Source organism: Euprymna scolopes, chromosome 31, assembly GCF_053919585.1.
Source record: "Euprymna scolopes isolate OS-2025 chromosome 31, ASM5391958v1, whole genome shotgun sequence".
NCBI lineage: Eukaryota > Metazoa > Mollusca > Cephalopoda > Sepiida > Sepiolidae > Euprymna > Euprymna scolopes.
Window position 1 is genome coordinate 48,182,224 of NC_136512.1, and position 21,020 is coordinate 48,203,243.

The following is a 21,020-nucleotide window of genomic DNA, read 5'->3' on the forward strand; positions in this document are numbered from 1 at the left end:
TAAGGAAGCAACTAAAAAAATGGTGTAATGTAAGGAAGCAACTAAAAAAATGGTGTAATGCAAGGAAGCAACTAAAAAAATCGTGTAATGTAAGGAAGCAACTAAAAAAATGGTGTAAAGTAAGGAAGCAACTAAAAAAGTGTGTAATGTAATGAAGACATTAAAAAATGGTGTAAAGTAAGGAAGCAACTAAAAAAATTGTGTAATGTAAGGAAGCAACTAAAAAATGGTGTAATGTAAGGAAGCAACTAAAAAAATGGTGTAAAGTAAGGAAGCAACTAAAAAAGTGTGTAATGTAATGAAGACATTAAAAAATGGTGTAAAGTAAGGAAGCAACTAAAAAATGGTTTAATGTAAGGAAGCAACTAAAAAATGGTGTAATGTAAGGAAGCAACTAAAAAAATGGTGTAATGTAAGGAAGCAACTAAAAAATGGTGTAAAGTAAGGAAGCAACTAAAAAAATGGTGTAAAGTAAGGAAGACATTAAAAAATGGTGTAAAGTAAGGAAGCAACTAAAAAATGGTGTAATGTAAGGAAGCAACTAAAAAAATGGTGTAATGTAAGGAAGCAACTAAAAAAATGGTGCAAATAAGGAAGCAACTAAAAAAATTATGTAATGTAATGAAGACATTAAAAAATGGTGTAATGTAAGGAAGCAACTAAAAAAATGGTGTAATGTAAGGAAGCAACTAAAAAATGGTGTAATGTAAGGAAGCAACTAAAAAAATGGTGTAATGTAAGGAAGCAACTAAAAAAATTGTGTAATGTAAGGAAGCAACTAAAAAAATGGTGTAATGTAAGGAAGCAACTAAAAAAATGGTGTAATGTAAGGAAGCAACTAAAAAAATGGTATAATGTAAGGAAGCAACTAAAAAAATGGTGTAATGTAAGGAAGCAACTAAAAAAATGGTGTAATGTAAGGAAGCGACTAAAAAAATGGTGCAAATAAGGAAGCAACTAAAAAAATTATGTAATGTAATGAAGACATAAAAAAATGGTGTAATGTAATGAAGCAACTAAAAAAATAGTGTAATGTAAGGAAGCAACTAAAAAAATGGTGTAATGTAAGGAAGCAACTAAAAAAATGGTGTAAAGTAAGGAAGCAACTAAAAAATGGTGTAATGTAAGGAAGCAACTAAAAAATGGTGGAATGTAAGGAAGCAACTAAAAAAATGGTGTAATGTAAGGAAGCAACTAAAAAAATGGTGTAAAGTAAGGAAGCAACTAAAAAAATGGTGTAAAGTAAGGAAGCAACTAAAAAAATGGTGTAAAGTAAGGAAGCAACTAAAAAAATGGTGTAAAGTAAGGAAGCAACTAAAAAAATGGTGTAATGTAAGGAAGCAACTAAAAAAATGGTGTAATGTAAGGAAGCAACTAAAAAAATGATGTAATGTAAGGAAGCAACTAAAAAAATGGTGTAATGTAAGGAAGCAACTAAAAAAATGGTGTAAAGTAAGGAAACAACTAAAAAAATGGTGTAATGTAAGGAAGCAACTAAAAAATGGGGTAATGTAAGGAAGCAACTAAAAAAATGGTGTAATGTAAGGGAGCAACTAAAAAAATGGTGTAATGTCATGAAGAAATTAAAAAAACGGTGTAAAATAATGAAGACACTAAAAAATGGTATAATGTAATCAAGACACTAAAAAGTGGTGTAATGTAATGAAGACACTAAAATATTGTGTAAAGTTATGAAGACACTAAAAAATGGTGTAATGTAATGAAGACACTAAAAAATGGTGTAATGTAATTAAGACACTAAAAACTGGTGTAATGTAATTAAGACACTAAAAAATGGTGTAATGTAATGAAGACACTAAAAAATTGTGTAATGTCATGAAGACACTAAAAAATTGTGTAATGTCATGAAGACACTAAAAAATTGTGTAAAGTTATGAAGACACTAAAGAATGGTGTAATGTAATGTGGAGAAATGCGTGACTTACCTGGATAGACCACGTGCGGGTGGGTCATCAAAAATAAATAAAAAGAAAGAAAAGAAACGGTCAAGACTCTTATTTATAGAGTAGTGATCACGTGAGTTAGAAGAATATGCAAATAGAGGTGAACGATTTTGCGATATAAAAAGCCTGTGTTGTTAAGAGCAGGGGCAGACTGTTGGCAGAAGTCAGTGCTGTCAGACGTGCTTTAGAGTTTTGTTATTATATGCTGTGTTCGAACGTTGGGAGAGAGAAAAGAGAAGAGGAGGAACCAAGAAGACATTCTGCAGATACTTGACTTTGTGTTGGTTTTAAGCTATTTCGGCGCTTGGTGTGCGGTTACTAACAATGGACAGATTCGACATTCGCTTAATACCCGAGTTCGACGGATCTACCACTGGACCGGCTGTCGTTGAATGGATTGAAAAGGCAGAGAAAATCTGTAAACTGTGCAAAATTAAAGAACCAGCCACAGTTATCCCTTTGAGGCTAACCGGAGGGGCCTATGCAGTCTACCAACAACTCGGGGATGAACCAGACTGGGATGAAATCAAGCAGAGCCTGTATACAGCGTTTGGTACAGATCCATTTGTTGCGTGGCAACAGTTCACGAGCCGGACACTTCAACCCAAGGAAACAGTCGACGTGTACCTAGCCGACCTGCAAAAATTATCTGTACCGTTTGGTGGGGTCAACGATAAAATATTAAGCTGTGCTTTTTTGGTAGGCCTACCCGAGGAGGTCAGTAAACTGTTGCGGGCATCATCAAGAATCGATGAATTGTCAACTGATGAGTTATTGGCCCGAGCTCGAAACATCTGTAAGGAACAGGAACCAATTGCAGCAGCAGCTCGTTTTCGACATGGAGGCAATGTGGACTCTCTTCCAGATAGTAATAAGCATGCCACCCCAGTGTGCTATAAATGTGGGGAGGCCAATCATTTTGCTAAAGAGTGCCGGAGTGATAGGAGAGGTGTATATCCACAATCAAAGAGACCAGTGCAATGCTATCGCTGCAATAAGTTTGGGCACATATCTCGCAACTGTTCGGGAAACGAAGTTGGGGGCAAGGTACTATCGCTACCTTGCCCCCTGCCAACCAATAAACACAGGATTGCCTGTCATTAGCGTTAAACTTGATGATGTGCAGTGTTCAGCACTTATAGACACGGGGTGTTCCCGGTCTATAGTTAGTGCCCATTGCTGTCCGGTGTGGCGGTGGAACCCAGTCGGCGTTATGACCATCAATGGCTTATCACGGGTATGTTGTGGTGAAGGGACAGTCACAATCTGCACTGAGAAGGGTGACACAGCTAAAGTTGACGTTCTGGTGATGCAGGAGAAACCCCTTGGCTACGACATGTTGCTTGGAATTGATGCAATACAAGCACTAGGAGGCGTTACAATCACAGCAGCTAGAGGTATCAGGCTTGGAGAAGGGAAAGACGTCTGTGCAGCCATGTCGATTGAAGAAAAGGACTTCTGTGCTACATTTGATGACAACGAAAGGGTGTGGACTGCAAAGTGGAAGTGGGCCATGGGCCAGGAACCAGATCGGCTGTGCAACACGATTCCAGAGTATGCAGTTTCTACCAAGAATAGGGCCGCATATGAAGAAGAACTTCAGATGTGGATTGACAACGGTTGGTTAATACCATACCCACAGGAACGTCTGGGACCACCCAAGAGATTAATTCCGCTCATGGCTGTTGAACAACCTACCAAAGAAAAAATTCGTCCCGTAATGGATTACCGAGAGTTGAATCGGCATGTTGATGCGTTTACCGGAAACGCAGATGTGTGCGCTGCTAAACTGAGAGAGTGGCGTCAAAAAGGGAGCAATGTAGCACTTCTGGATCTAAAGAGGGCCTACCTGCAGATACGTGTCCATGAGTCATTATGGCCGTTTCAGACAGTACTACTCAAGGGAAAACTATATTGTTTGACACGTTTGGGTTTTGGCCTAAACGTAGCACCCTTGATTATGACAACCATTATTAAAACTGTTTTGATGCAGGATGAGACCACAGCAAAAGCTGCTTCAGCCTACATAGATGACATCTATGTTAATGAGGACATAATGTCTGCGGATGCAGTTCGAATAAAACTGAAAGCGTTTGGGTTAATAAGCAAAGACCCTAAGCGCCTAAAGGATGGAGTGCCCGTGCTAGGCCTCGAGGTCTGGGAGGAGGGCAATACGTTGCGATGGAAACGAGGGAGCCCACTTCCAAAGTTACCCAATGTATTAACAAGACGTACTGTGTTTTCTATCTGTGGTAAATTGGTAGGACATCTACCTGTCTGTGGATGGCTCCGATCGGCAACAGGAGTGGTGAAAAGACGAGTGACTACAGTAACAAAAGGATGGGACGATGTTGCAGATGATGATTCTCTCCAACAAATGATGGCTGAAATGTTGTCCAGAGTGCATAGGAATGACCCTGCCCGGGGTGAGTGGCAAGTGTCTGGAAACGAACTAAATGCATTGGTTGACGCAAGTTCGTTGGCTACAGGTGTCGTGTTGGAGCAACTAGGTGTTGTTGTGGAAGATGCATGCTGGCTTCGTCCGAAAAATGATGCCCAACATATAAATTTGGCAGAACTTGATGCCACGTTAAAAGGTCTTAATCTCGCATTGCAATGGCAGACTAATGTTGTGCATCTCCACACTGACTCATTGTGTGTTTACCATTGGTTAACCGACACCTTGACTGGAAAGGCTCGAGTTAAGACTAGAGCTGCAAGTGAAATGCTAGTACGAAGGAGACTAGCAATAATTAAGCGTCTAGTTGACGAATACAGCTTGCAGGTAGACATTACGTTAGTCTCGTCGATGCAGAATTTGGCTGATAGCTTGACTCGAGTACCAAAGAGGTGGATCAATGCAATGAGGCAGGGATCCGATCTTCAACAACAAACATGCGCGACTGTAATGGATCAATTAACACCTGACCAGATCCGTATGATACACCAGCAGATGTGACATCCTGGAATTCAGAGGACTGCATATTTTGTCCGAAGAGTATGCCCTGCAACTACAAAAGCATCAGTGAAAGCAGCCATACGTTCGTGTGAAGAGTGTCAGAGAATTGATCCGGCACCATCCCAATGGCAAAAAGGGAAGCTCGAGGTGGAGGGCAACTGGCAGCGAGTAGGGATGGACATAACACATTATGGGGACAAACATTTTTTGACCATGACGGATTGTGGCCCGACGCGTTTCACAATATGGCGCCTGTTGACACGACAGGATGCAGCCAGCATATACAACAGTTGAGAGCCGTCTTTTTTGAACGTGGTGCCCCGATTGAAATTCTGACTGATAATGCCGCCACATTTCGATGTCAAGAATTTCAGAAATTCGTGCACGAATGGGGGATTAAAATGCATTATCGGTGTGCATATTATCCCGAGGGTAATGGTATAGCAGAACGGTGTCACCGCACCATCAAAAGAATTGCAGCCAGGACGCAGTGCTCTATTCCAGAAGCTGTGTACTGGTATAATATAACACCCAAGGACAATGCAACACCAGCAACTGCACCAGCCAATGGGATTTACCAATATGAACAGCGTGTGAAAGGAGTTGATGCCATACCATCAGTGGTGAGTGTTGTCAATACACCATATCAGGTGGGAGACCTTGTTTGGATAAAACCCCCAAATGCTGGGTGCACTACGAAATTTTTCCGGGGAAAAATAGACGAAATCATAAGTCCTCAGACCATGTTGATTGGTGGCATACCACGTCACGTAAAAGATATCCGCCCTTGTTATACCTCTTCTGATTCTGAGGACGATGAGGAGGATCACACACCGTTCAGAGATGATCCTGATCACTTACTGCCCCTTCAGGTGAGCATAGAAACACCACCAACAGAACCAGATGAGGGAATGATGGGACATACTGATGACAATAGTGAGGAGAGCGATGGACACAAGGAAGTAATGCCTCATCGAAATACTCGACAGAGACGAATACTGCCCACCCCCCGTGATTGCGAAACCCCGCGAGAAGGGATGATGGAGCATACCGAGGAGATAACGCCTCCGATTCTTCGGAGAAGTACCCGACAAAGACGGATACTGCCCCCCTGCCCTGATTGTGAGACACCGCCTATGGAACCACGAGACGGGATAATGGAACAGACTGGTAGTAATGATGGTGGTAATGAAGAAAACAGCAATGAGGAAGTGCTGCCCCCAATTCTTCGAAGGAGTACCCGCCAACGACGATTGCCCGCATGTCCTGTTTGTGATCATGAGATCAGGGGGGAGTGTGGAGAAATGCGTGACTTACCTGGATAGACCACGTGCGGGTGGGTCACCAAAAATAAATAAAAAGAAAGAAAAGAAACGGTCAAGACTCTTATTTATAGAGTAGTGATCACGTGAGTTAGAAGAATATGCAAATAGAGGTGAACGATTTTGCGATATAAAAAGCCTGTGTTGTTAAGAGCAGGGGCAGACTGTTGGCAGAAGTCAGTGCCGTCAGACGTGCTTTAGAGTTTTGTTATTATATGCTGTGTTCGAACGTTGGGAGAGAGAAAAGAGAAGAGGAGGAACCAAGAAGACATTCTGCAGATACTTGACTTTGTGTTGGTTTTAGAAGGCACCCAAAATGGTGTAATGTAATAAAGACACTAAAAATGGTGTAATATAATGAAAACAACAAAAAATGGTGTAATATACACAAAACACTAGAAATTGATGTTATGTAATAAAGACACTAAGAAATGGTGTAGTATACTGAAAACACTAGTAAATGATGTTATGTAATAAAGACACTAAAAAATGGTGTAATATACACAAAACACTAGAAAATGATGTTATGTAATAAAGACACTAAAAAATGGTGTAATATACACAAAACACTAGTACAATATAATGAAATGAAAGGACTAAAAAATGGTGTAATATAATCAATAAACGAAAAAATGGTGCAATGTAATGGAGACATTAAAAAATGGTGTAATGTAATGAAGACACTAAAAAATGGTGTAATGTAATGAAGACATTAAAAAATGGTGTAATGTAATGAAGACATTAAAAAAATGGTGTAATGTAATGAAGACATTAAAAAATGGTGTAATGTAATGAAGACATTAAAAAATGGTGTAATGTAATGAAGACATTAAAAAATGGTGTAATGTAATGAAGACATTAAAAAATGGTGTAATGTAAGGAAGCAACTAAAAAAATGGTGTAATGTAATGAAGACACTAAAAAATGGTGTAATGTAATGAAGACATTAAAAAATGGTGTAATGTAATGAAGACATTAAAAAAATGGTGTAATGTAATGAAGACATTAAAAAATGGTGTAATGTAAGGAAGCAACTAAAAAAATGGTGTAATGTAATGAAGACACTAAAAAATGGTGTAATGTAATGAAGACATTAAAAAATGGTGTAATGTAATGAAGACATTAAAAAAATGGTGTAATGTAATGAAGACATTAAAAAAATGGTGTAATGTAATGAAGACATTAAAAAATGGTATAATGTAATGAAGACATTAAAAAAATGGTGTAATGTAATGAAGACATTAAAAAAATGGTGTAATGTAATGAAGACATTAAAAAATGGTATAATGTAATGAAGACATTAAAAAATGGTGTAATGTAATGAAGACATTAAAAAATGGTGTAATGTAAGGAACAACTAAAAAAATGGTGTAATGTAATGAAGACACTAAAAAATGGTGTAATGTAATGAAGACATTAAAAAATGGTATAATGTAATGAAGACATTAAAAAATAGTATAATGTAATGAAGACATTAAAAAATAGTATAATGTAATGAAGACATTTAAAAATGGTATAATGTAATGAAGACATTAAAAAATTGTATAACGTAATGAAGACATTAAAAAATGGTATAATGTAATGAAAACCTTAAAAAATGATATAATGTAATGAAGACACTAAAAAATGATGTAATGTAATTAGGACATTAAAAAATGGTATAATGTAATGAAGACATTAAAAAATAGTATAATGTAATGAAGACACTAAAAAATGGTGTAATGTAATGAAGGCACTAAAAAGTGGTGTAAAGTCATGAAGACACTAAAAAATGGTGTAATGTCATGATGACACCAAAAAATGGTGTAATGTCATGAAGACACCAAAAATGGTGTAATGTAATAAAGACACTAAAAATGGTGTAATGTAATAAAGACACTAAAAATGGTGTAATGTAATGAAGACACTAAAAATGGTGTAATGTAATAAAGACACTAAAAATGGTGTAATGTAATAAAGACACTAAAAATGGTGTAATATAATGAAAACACCAAAAAATGGTGTAATAAAAACAAAACACTAGAAAATTATGTTACGTAATAAAGACATTAAAAAATGGTGTAATATACAGAAAACACTAGAAAATGGAGTAATGTAATAAAGACACTAAAAAGTTGTGTACTCTAATGAAAATACTAGCAAATCGTGTAATGTGATGAAGAAACTAGAAAATGGTGTAATGTAATGAACACACTAAAAAATTGTGTAAAGTAATGAAGACACTAAAAAATTGTGTAAAGTAATGAAGACACTAAAAAATTGTGTAAAGTAATGAAGACACTAAAAAATTGTGTATTTACTGAAAACACTAGAAAATCGTGTAATGTAATGAAGACACTTGAAAATAGTGTTATGTGATGAAGACACTAAAAATAGTAAAATATAATGAAATGAAGAGACTAAAGAGGGTATAATTTAATGAAGGGACTAAAAAATGGTGTAATATAATCAATACACGAAAAAATGGTGCAATGTAATGAAGACATTAAAAAATGGTATAATGTAATGAAGACATTAAAAAATGGTATAATGTAATGAAGACATTAAAAAATGGTATAATGTAATGAAGACAGTAAAAAATGGTATAATGTAATGAAGACATTAAAAAATGATATAATGTAATGAAGACATTAAAAAATGGTATAATGTAATGAAGACATTAAAAAATTGTATAATATAATGAAGACACTAAAAAATGCTGTAATGTAATGAACACACTAAAAAACAGTTAAAAGTAATGAAGACATTAAAAATGGTATAATACAATGAAGACATTAAAAATTGGTATAATGTAAGGAAGACATTAAAAAATTGTATAATGTAAGGAAGACATTAAAAAATGGTATAATGTAATGGAGACATTAAAAAATGGTCTAATGTAATGAAGACATTAAAAAATTGTGTAATGTAATGAAGACATTAAAAAATGGTGTAATGTAATGAAGACATTAAAAAATGGTATAATGTAATGAAGACATTTAAAAATTGTGTAATGTAATGAAGACATTTAAAAATTGTGTAATGTAATGAAGACATTAAAAAATGGTATAATGTAATGAAGACATTAAAAAATGGTATAATGTAATGAAGGCACTACAAAGTGGTGTAAAGTCATGAAAACACTAAAAAATGGTGTAATGTCATGAAGACACTAAAAAATTGTGTAATTATATGAACACACTAAAAAATTGTGTAAAGTAATGAAAACACTAAAAAATTGTATACTTTACTGAAAACACTAGAAAATTGTGTAAAGTAATGACGACACTAGAAAATAGTGTTATGTGATGAAGACACTAAAAATGGTACAATGTAATAAAGGGACAAAAGGGTATAATGTAATGTAGGGACTAAAAAATGGTGTAATATAATCAATACACGAAAAAATGGTGCAATGTAATGAAGATATTAAAAAATGGTATAATGTAATGGAGACATTAAAAAATGGTATAATGTAATGGAGACATTAAAAAATGGTATGATGTAATGGAGACATTACAAAATGGTATAATGTAATGGAGACATTAAAAAATGGTATAATGTAATGAAGACATTAAAAAGTGGTGTACTGTAATGAAGACATTAAAAAATGGTGTAATGTAATGAAGACATTAAAAAATGGTGTACTGTAATGAAGACATTAAAAAATGGTGTAATGTAATGAAGACATTAAAAAATGGTGTAATGTAATAAAGACATTAAAAAATGGTGTAATGTAATGAAGACACTAAAAAATTGTATAATGTAATGACACTAAAAAATTGTGTAATGTAATGAAGACATTAAAAAATTGTATAATGTAATTACGGCACTAGAAAGTGGTGTAATGTAATGAAGACACTAAAAAATGGTATAATGTAATGAAGACATTAAAAAATGGTATAATGTAATGAAGACATTAAAAAATTGTTTAATGTAATGAAGACATTAAAAAATGGTGTAATGTAAGGAAGCAACTAAAAAAATGGTGCAATGTAAGGAAGCAACTAAAAAAATGGTGTAATGTAAGGAAGCAACTAAAAAAATGGTGTAATGTAAGGAAGCAACTAAAAAAATTGTGTAATGTAAGGAAGCAACAAAAAAAATGGTGTAAAGTAAGGAAGCAACTAAAAAAATGGTGCAATGTAAGGAAGCAACTAAAAAAATGGTGCAATGTAAGGAAGCAACTAAAAAAATGGTGTAATGTAAGGAAGACACTAAAAAAATGGTGTAATGTAAGGAAGCAACTAAAAAAATGGTGTAATGTAAGGAAGCAACTAAAAAAATGGTGTAATGTAAGGAAGACACTAAAAAAATGGTGTAATGTAATGAAGACACTAAAAAATGGTGTAATGCAAGGAAGCAAGTAAAAAAATGGTGTAATGTAAGGAAGCAACTAAAAAAATGGTGTAAAGTAAGGAAGCAACTAAAGAAATTGTGTAATGCAAGGAAGCAACTAAAAAAATGGTGTAATGTAAGGAAGCAACTAAAAAAATGGTGTAAAGTAAGGAAGCAACTAAAAAAGTGTGTAATGTAATGAAGACATTAAAAAATGGTGTAAAGTAAGGAAGCAACTAAAAAATGGTTTAATGTAAGGAAGCAACTAAAAAATGGTGTAATGTAAGGAAGCAACTAAAAACATGGTGTAATGTAAGGAAGCAACTAAAAAATGGTGTAAAGTAAGGAAGCAACTAAAAAAATGGGGTAATGTAAGGGACCAACTAAAAAATGGTGTAATGTAAGGAAGCAACTAAAAAATGGTGTAATGTAAGGAAGCAACTAAAAAAATGGTGTAATGTAAGGAAGCAACTAAAAAAATGGTGTAAAGTAAGGAAGCAACTAAAAAAAATGGTGTAATGTAAGGAAGCAACTAAAAAAATGGTGTAATGTAAGGAAGTAACTAAAATAATGGTGTAATGTAAGGAAGCAACTAAAAAAATGGTGGAAAGTAAGGAAGCAACTAAAAAAATGGTGTAAAGTAAGGAAGCAACTAAAAAAATGGTGTAAAGTAAGGAAGCAACTAAAAAAATGGTGTAATGTAAGGAAGCAACTAAAAAAATGGTGTAAAGTAAGGAAGCAACTAAAAAAATTGTGTAATGTAATGAAGACATTAAAAAATGGTGTAATGTAAGGAAGCAACTAAAAAAATGGTGTAATGTAAGGAAGCAATTAAAAAATGGTGTAAAGTAAGGAAGCAACTAAAAAAATGGTGTAATGTAAGGAAGCAACTAAAAAAATGGTGTAATGTAAGGAAGCAACTAAAAAAATGGTGTAATGTAAGGAAGCAACTAAAAAAATGGTGTAATGTAAGGAAGCAACTAAAAAAATGGTGTAAAGTAAGGAAGCAACTAAAAAAATGGTGTAATGTAAGGAAGCAACTAAAAAAATGGTGTAAAGTAAGGAAGCAACTAAAAAAATGGTGTAATGTAAGGAAGCAACTTAAAAAATGGTGTAATGTAAGGAAGCAACTAAAAAAATGGTGTAATGTAAGGAAGCAACTAAAAAAATGGTGTAATGTAAGGAAGCAACTAAAAAATGGTGTAATGTATGGAAGCAACTAAAAAAATGGTGTAAAGTAAGGAAGCGACTAAAAAATGGTGTAAAGTAAGGAAGCAACTAAAAAAATGGTGTAATGTAATGAAGACATTAAAAAATAGTATAATGTAATGAAGACATTAAAAAGTGGTGTAATGTAATGAAGACACTAAAAAAATGGTGTAATGTAATGAAGACATTAAAAAATGGTGTAATGTAATGAAGACATTAAAAAATGGTGTAATGTAATGAAGACATTAAAAAATAGTATAATGTAATGAAGACATTAAAAAGTGGTGTAATGTAATGAAGACACTAAAAAAATGGTGTAATGTAATGAAGACATTAAAAAATGGTGTAATGTAATGAAGACATTAAAAAATGGTGTAATGTTATAAAGACACTACATAATCGTGTAACATAATAAAGACACTAACAAATCATGTAATGTAGTAAAGACACTAGTAAATCATGTCATGTAATGAAAACACTAGCAAATGATGTAATGCAATAAAGGCATAAGGAAATCATGTAATGTAATAATCATAGAATTTAATAAAAATGCTTGCAATTAATTATGCATAAAGATGCTTGCAATTAATATAATATAATAAAGATGCCTGCAAATCGTGTAATATAATAAAAAGCCTGGAAATGATTATGTAATAAAGATGCTTACAACCCATATAGAAACTCAAGCAAATTGTGTAATGTAATAAAGATCCTGTCAACACGTATCATATAATAAAGACGCTTACAATCCTGTAATGTCATAAAGGTGCTAATCCTGTATAATATAATAAAGCCCTTGCAAACTATGTAATATAATAAAGATGTTTGCAAATCATTATGTTATAAAAACGCTTGAAAACAATGTAAAATAATAAATGTTCTTGCAGATCATATAATGTAATAAAGTCACTTGCCAATCGCATAACATAGTGTAGTTACTTGCACATCATGTAACATAATAAAGGCACTTTCAGATCGTCTAATGTAATAAACACATTTGCAAATCGTGTCACATAATTAATACATTGCGAATCTTTTTATGTAATTCTGATGTAGCTACATACCAGAGAGAAATAAATATGGAGAATATTTTTGTGAAATAAAGGGAAGTAACTTTTGTATTAACTTTAAAATTACTTCTCTTAATTACATTTAAAAAATAATTATATGTAAGTTGTAAATCTATATGTATATATCTATAAAAGTGAAAATGTGTGTGTGTACACTTCCCTACCAAAATAACTCAGTCAATTTTCGGTCTACAGACTCGAAATTTGACATAAGGTGTATTGAGATTTGGGGAAATCTTTGTAATCCATTTTCAGCCAAAAATTTGGGTATTAAAGGGTCAAAGTTCAACGATTTGACCTTTGAGAACTCTACCAAACATTTCCACCAATCTTGGGTCTAAACACTTGAAATTTTAGATGTGGGTTATTTGGACATGGATCTAACTTTATAATATCATTTGAGCCCAAAACAATAAATGTTAAGAGGTCATAATTGGGGCCAAAGTTTTAAAAAATTGACCTCTGCGGTCTACCAAATTACTCAGCCAATTTTTGGTCTAAATATTTGAAATTTTACATAAAGTGTAATCAGACATAGGGCTTTTTAATTGTTTTTTTGCCGAAAATTTGGCTACCAAGAGGTCAAAGTTTAAAAGATTTTATCTTTGCGGTCTCTAGCGAACTATTCAGCCAATTTTGAGTCTAAACATTTGAAATTTGACATAAAGATGATTCAGACATGCAGCAAGCTTATTAATCAGTTTTTCGTCGAAAATTTGGCTGCCAAGAAGTCAAAGTTGAAAAAGTTGACCATTGCAGACTAACAAACACCTCCACCAATTGGGGGTCTTGAAATTTTAGATATTGGTTACCTGGACATGAATCAAACTTTTTAATATTTTATACATATGCACATAAACTTATGAAAAGTATATAGAGCTGAGCAAAACTACGCTGAACTGCTAGTATATAAATAAATTTATTGTTCATTTGTATTGAAGAGTTTTCAAAATCATTTTCATATATTAATTGCGTATTTCACAACATTATTTCGACTACTGACTCGATCACATCAGTACTAAACCATGTCAATTGTGTGCTGTAATAAATGTATTGAAAAATAATGTATTGATAGTAAAAAAAAAAAATAACATACTTACACTTGTAATCTGACCTTGCAGTAAACTTCTCCATCCAACAACATAAGATGGCGTCCTTGAATTACACGACCACTAACACCATAATATTTATCTGCAGATAAAATGCTGCCATCTGAGGAAGATAATGAAAATGAAGTATTAAACTTTTTTTTTTTACAAGTTGTGTGCCTGCTGCCAGATTTAGTTTTGTAAATTTAACAAATTCATTTTATTTTACCCATTCAAATTTTTAGCAGCAGAGAACCAAGTCATTATCAGAAAATATTTTGCAAACAATAAAATACTTTCTTAGTATATAATATTTCAAAATTGACACATGTACTTATACATGTGTCAATGTGTCTAGAACATAATCTAGTAAAAGGAGTTGTTCAAATCTTTCTGCTATCGATTTCATATTTTTGGCTACTAGGAGGACTTGTGTTACCCAGTGGAATTACATTCTCCACAAATAAACAACTACTGTTATTAGGTGGAACCACTGCTGGTTAAGTAAAAATAGTGGGCACTTGCACCCGTGGGCAAAATGAATGTACCATGCCAAAGTAATAACGCTATTTATATCTATAGATTTTCGACAAAAAAGCCAAGTAAGAAAAACAAAATGTGTCTACATATATATATAAACATTTATTCATTTTACACATCATTATAGTTATAGTTTGTGTAGATTGGTGATATATTAAACTAACACATTTCATATATATTGCACGCATTACACATATATATATATATATATATATATATATATATTGCATGCATTACATTTCATATATATATATGTTGCACGCATTACATATATATTGAAGAGTTTAGCTTCCAAATAATCGCGTACTTTGTATTACGATTTGTATATAAAAAAATGACAGAATTTTATTAAAAGCAATAAGTTGCAGAAATAAAAAAGTTTGCAAAAAATAAGTTTGTTTTATTTTATTCAATAAACTTCCGTATATTTTACCTATACATGTCATCAAATCGTATAAAAATCGTATAAAAAGAGGGCATTTCTCTTTTATGGGAGGTTATAGTTGGTGAATTCAATGGTTCAGCCATAAATTAAAAGTACAATGCCAACCTACCTCACCAAGGAGTACATTTTGACTTCTACGATCACCTTACAACACAGTCAAGTGCCTCTCCAACTAAAATGGACACTTCATTATTGTACTTAAAATTTTTTTTTTTTTATTCAATTTTCACCCCAAACAAGGCACAGAGCCACTTTGAAGTAGGGGGCTACTATCGGGGACATAAGTTGAAGGGATATTATGAAGGGAGATGAGTAGCAAGATGTCTGTTCACATTACACTTGAACTTCTGCATGTCAGTACGGTTGGGAAAGCAGAATCCCAGAAGGGAGTCCCAAAGTCTAGCAGTTCTGGGGAAGAAACTATTAGAGCAGAAGGTTTTCTTACACCTAGGGATCTCTACTGTGAAAGGGTGGGATTTAGCTGCTTGTCGGGTTTGTCGGGGGTATTCACATCGAGGGGATACAAGTGCTTGTAGTTCATCAGATCATTCACCATTAAAGTACTTGTAGAACAGGCAAAGGGATGCAACATTTCATCGATGGGACAGAGCCTGAAGACTAGATGACAGTTCAGGACCTATCAGGTTGGCGACTCTCTTTTGAACCCTGTCCAGGAGTGAGAGACAAGTAGCAGATTCAGATGTAACAACAGTACTCCATACATGGGCGAATGATAGCCTTATAGAGATACAGGATACTTTCAGGCGTAAGTAGTTTTCTAGCATGGGAGAGAGAGCCCACCTTCTTCGCACCAGCTTTGGCAATGCTCTCAATGTATCTATTCCAGTTCATGTTCCCTATAAACGTTAGGCCGAGGAGTTTAAAGAAAATACTTTCAGGTAATGCGTTCTTGGCCATTGCTATTAGTGGTAGAGAAGGTTTTTTGTAATTATTGAACAAGCTGCATTGAATGTGACCATCCATTTTTGTCCCCATTCCACTACAGATTGGAGGTCATCCTCTAGTGTTTCTGCCATATGATTGGAGGTCATCCTCTAGTGTTTCTGCCATATGATTGGAGGTCATCCTCTAGTGTTTCTGCCATATGATTGGAGGTCATCCTCTAGTGTTTCCGCCATTTCCTTAGATATGTGTTCATTTGTTTTCTCCTCGTGCCTGTTATAGAAAGTGATGTCATCAGCAAATATACCCATCTTAGAGACAATTTTATCAGGGAGGTCATTTATGAATATTATGAATAATAAAGGTCCAAGGATAGATCCCTGAGGTATACCTGCATTTATATCATTTTGCTTAGATGTATGATTGTCGAGGACAACCTGGATTTTTCTCTTATTTAAGAAGGATTTAATTATATTATGTATTCTTCTAGTGATACTATATGATCTAATTTTCCTTAGAAGATCATCGTGCCATACCCTGTCAAAAGCCTTAGATATATCAAGGACTACCACTGTACCCGCCCCTGTTTTGTCCAGTGAACAGTATATATGTTCAGAGATTACAGTTAGGATATCTGCTGTGGAACGGGTTACCTAAATCCATATTGATTGTCGGTCAGGAGTTTAGCAGCTGTAAGGTGATGAACTAGAGCTTGATTAATTAAGGACTCAAATATTTTGGCAAAAAGCGGGAGAAGGCTAATGGGGCGATAATTTACTGGGTCAGTTCTTTCGCCAGAATTCTTGAAAACTGGTACCACAGAAGCAGTTTTCTAGCAGTCAGGAAAGCAAGATTCGTTAAAGCATTTGTTGTAAAGTTTGGAGAGAAATGGAGCAACTTCAGCAGAGCATTTTTTTAATAGCACAGCTGGGATGAGATCGGGTCCACATGCTTTTGAGGTGTCTAGGTTTTTTTATACCATGTACCTGAGAAGGGGTAATTTTCAAATCATCTAGTGTGGTGTCTGTCCGCAAAGGTAAGTCAGGGAGGGAGTGGTGTGCCGGGTCCAATGTGGAGTTTGAGGCAAACCGACTGGCAGGCAGGTTAGCCTTCTCAGTTGTCATGCAAATAACCTCATGATTGTTTGACTGTAGGGGAATCGTTGACTGCCCATTATTTACTACACTGTTGTAGATTTTCCAGAAGTCACGGGTTCCTAATTTCTGTGCTTTGATGTGTTTTCTGGTGGTTTCTGTCTTAGCCGTTTTCTTGTGTATTCTGTCTTAGCCGTTGCTATTTCTCTCTTACAATTATTTCTAGCTTCTATATACTTCTGTCTGTTTGAGCTAGACTTATGTCGGTTGAATCTGTGGTACGCATGCTGCCTTTGAGCAATGGCAGCTGCACAAGTAGAAGTAAACCATTGGGGAGAGTGGGGCTTGCTATAGAATTTCTGTGTGGCAACATGTGCTCCAATTGCAGTTTTGAACCATTCAGTGGTCTCATTTGTGCACTGTTCAGCTGGAAGAGATATTTCCCCATGGGGCATCTCTGATGAGATTCCTGATGGCTTTCCAGTCAGCCTTTTTGTAATACCTCCTTGTTTTGAAAAGTGACTCTTTAGTTTTGGGTCAAGAATTTAGGGCGATTCTACCATTTTCACAGTGTGATCAGCATTCCCGAGTGGTCTGTGTGCATTTTTTATACAATCATCAGGAACTGTGGTCAGAAATAGATCTAGAAGTAAGGCATGTTGATCTTGCTGGTCTGAGAAATATGTCAGAAATGTAACCGTCTGTGATAAGGAATGAGATATAGAGAAGCTATGTGTTGTGCTACCAGCTACGTCTGTGTGATTAGAGAATCCTAGCCAGTTACTGTAGTGGACATTGAAATCATCAAATACATGTACGTGTGCGCAAGTATCGAGGGAGAGTGTTATATCTATGCTGCCAGAGACTTTGTTTATTAGGGTACAGTCCTGGGTGGAGGGAAAGCAGTAGAGAAAATACAAGTAGCTAATATTATGTTGCATGTTTAGTCTGAAGCACATAAAGGCCTGATCGTCTGATTCTAGTTTTGTTTCTCTAGTTAGGTGGAGGGTGTTACAAATATAGACCCCAAACTTGTGCATATGTCTGAGTCTTTACAGCAGACTGGGAGATACTTCAGTACTTTTAATTCTTTTTAACCCAAACTATCTCCTTATTTTTAATTCTCTGTATAAAAATAATTTGGATGTTTAATATTTGAGTCTTTTCGGAAACATTATTCAGAGAGAAAGGATATAAATTCCTTTTAGGTTAAGAATAGTATCTTATCTCACCATTACAGGCCGTGGTGGTCTCACTTAATGTAAACAGAATGTGTTTATTTTTGCTTTTTTTATATAAATAAGGCATCGTAATTTGTAACAATAAAAAAAATAATTTTTACAGGAACATTATAAAAAATGACCCTAAGGTCCATATTAATGAATTCAATATAACTCGAAGCAAAATGAATTTCTCGCCCTACTGATGCTATTTTTAGCACAAGATGTTTTCGTTTTTTATTTTACTTTACTAATAGACGCAGAAAACTAATATTTATCTCTAAAAGGATTTTTACAATGAATACTTCAAAATTTAGATGAATTGGTAAGATCGCCGTGAAAACATTTTTCATAACTTTTTTTTTTTCACGTGTACAAATATTTTTTTCCTTAATCTTTCAAATACAATCAAAAAGTTGTCGGAAACCTACAAAAAAATTTGTTTATTTTTGCCCGTACCTAAACAATGGATATTAGCAGCACATCGACCATTGTGGATCATTTTTTTACTTTTCAGGAAATTAAAGATTCAATTAGATTCCTATTTCAGTCACCTAAATTATTTAGTGTGAAATGAGTTTAGGAATTTATATCCAAACCTAAATATTATTTTTACTTAAATAAAAATAACATTAATACACTAAGTTAGCTAAAATTTGCATAGAATGCTCTACTTTATGGTTGTTGTAAAAATGGAACAGAAATTTAAATTTTGTTCCCTTTTAAATTTGGTACATTTTTACATTACGTCTAACTTCTCGTTCACATTCGACATGTCAACTTTTATAGGTTACTAGCGAGGGGTACCCGGCGTGGCCCGGGTGTTTTTCGGGGTATGTGAAAAAACCCCGAAAATGTGAAAAAAAAAAACAGGTGCCCGTGAAAAAAAAAAAAACGAAGCCTTCACGACGCACAGTTGGAAAATAGTAAAGTGTTAAAAAAACAGGTGCGCGTTTTTGATTGACGTGACGGCAATAGCTATTCAGCAGTTACGATTTTGTGTGGGACAGTTTTGAATGAGGTGAATAAATCGGTTTGTTTGTTTTTAAAAACCCGCTACCTGTTTATTAGGAGGAGCGAAATGAAAGCTACAGTCTAATATGACGAAGTTGACATTGAACAAACGTTACTTAGCTCTCTTGAGACAACTGGCTTTCGGCCTGTGATTAGAGTCGAGTTTCGCTTTTTTTTATACCGAAAACCGAATGTAACGCGTGCCGATGCGGGGAAATGTTGAATAATTAACGTTTGAAAGTCAATAAAATTAAATAGACAGGCGAGCTCCATGGATAACTCTGAGATATTACAATTTATATATAATATAAAAAGTTTTAAGAAGTTGTGAACCGAGCAAGCGCTTCTCTGAAAGAAGCCTTTTGTGGACATCGAGGAAAAGCGTACATACATACATACATTTTCGCTTTTATATATATAGATGTTGACAAGTTTAGGGGTGTCTATTCCGAAAGCCATTCTTAACATGGGGAGGTTTGGGGTGTCTATTCCGAGAGCCATTCTTAACATGGATAGATTGGAGTGTTTATTCGTTGTAAATGTACCTGACAACCTATACATGTTGACATTTCCAATGTGAATGGTAAGTTGGACTTATGTAAAAAATAATAAAAAGATATACCAAACTGACTTTTTTCACTTAAAAATGGAATTATTTCCCTTTCGTTAATAACTTTTTTTTTTTTTTTTTAAATGTTTTGTGTTTTGTATATATGAAGTACAATTGTTGAATGTTATTCTTTTGAGGGGGGGGGGCATAATTAAAAAAATAAAAAAGATTAAAATGGAGCAAAATTTAAGTTTCCGTTCCATTTTTACAATAACCATCCCAATAAGGGGGATTGATTTACTAGGATTTGTATTAGAAGCTGAGCACTAGGTGCATCAGAATTTTGGGGGAATTTTTGACACCCCTAACACAGAACTGCGAATAAAACATAAAAAACTCGTAATTTCTCTTTTAAAAGTGGGTTGTTTATTTTCTTTATGGAATATACTTCCAAATTAAGCTATTAAAGTTGTTTAAAAAATAATAGAAATATTATTTTTTATTTAAAAAACCCCAGTGTTTACAAAGTGCCAGCGCGCGTTCATGCAGCCATTTTTTTTACGTAATGAAATCAATTTTATGAGTTAATTTTTTTTCAATTTTTGAACTATAAAAATCTATCAAAATTTTTCTATTGGTTAAATTTTTGCGATATTTTCAGGGTCAATGTGAAATTTTATGCTCTTTCCAATAAACCGAATACAATATTTTAGACAAACGTTTTTTTTTTTAAATTCATTCCCTCCACTCCAATTTTGAAATGTCTATTAAAATTTTAATAAGTAATTTATGTACCAAAGTTTTATATATCAAAAATTGAAGATAGAAGAGAATAATATATTATAAATTAAAACAAACAAAAAAAAAGTGATTTTTGGAAATGTACCTGTAAAGTCCAAAGTGTAAAACACTTCTTTTTTTTTAAAATCACGTTGATATATTTTCTTTTTAATTATAAGCCTATGTTCTGCTTAGTAAGTAATGGACGATGACAACAATTTTTTCTATTTCATTCAATGTTTTCTTTTATTTCGAAATTTAAAAACAAAATTTCACTCGACAAAAAGAATGAAAATATAATGATCAAAAAGAATGAAAATATAATGAATCAAAGAATGAAAATATAATGAATCAAAAATTTATGTATTTCTTTGAGAAAAGAAAAAAAAATCCTCGAGTGTCTTCTTTTTTAAAGGCAAAATCTTATAAGTAAAATTTGACTATTTTTAACCTATGGGAACACATATTTCTTAACGGACAAGGCTAGATGACTAACGCAAACGTGTGGTTTTTATTTTCTTCTGTCCATCCGTAGTTAAAAATAA

General features: G+C 33.9%; 1 protein-coding gene across 12 annotated transcripts in view; it reads right to left on the bottom strand.

Moving 5' to 3' along the window:
• LOC145255736 (extended synaptotagmin-1-like) overlaps window positions 1-21,020 on the bottom strand; it is an 888,623-nt gene that overhangs the window by 192,624 nt on the left and 674,979 nt on the right. For all 12 annotated transcript variants that reach the window (XR_013863897.1, XM_080114367.1, XM_080114365.1 and 9 more), the window contains one exon: window positions 13,942-14,053. Coding sequence is in view for 11 of the 12 variants with exons in the window: in XM_080114367.1 (XP_079970493.1) it covers window positions 13,942-14,053 (112 nt within the window). In the remaining variant the exon portion in view is untranslated. The remainder of the gene's footprint in view (window positions 1-13,941; window positions 14,054-21,020) is intronic.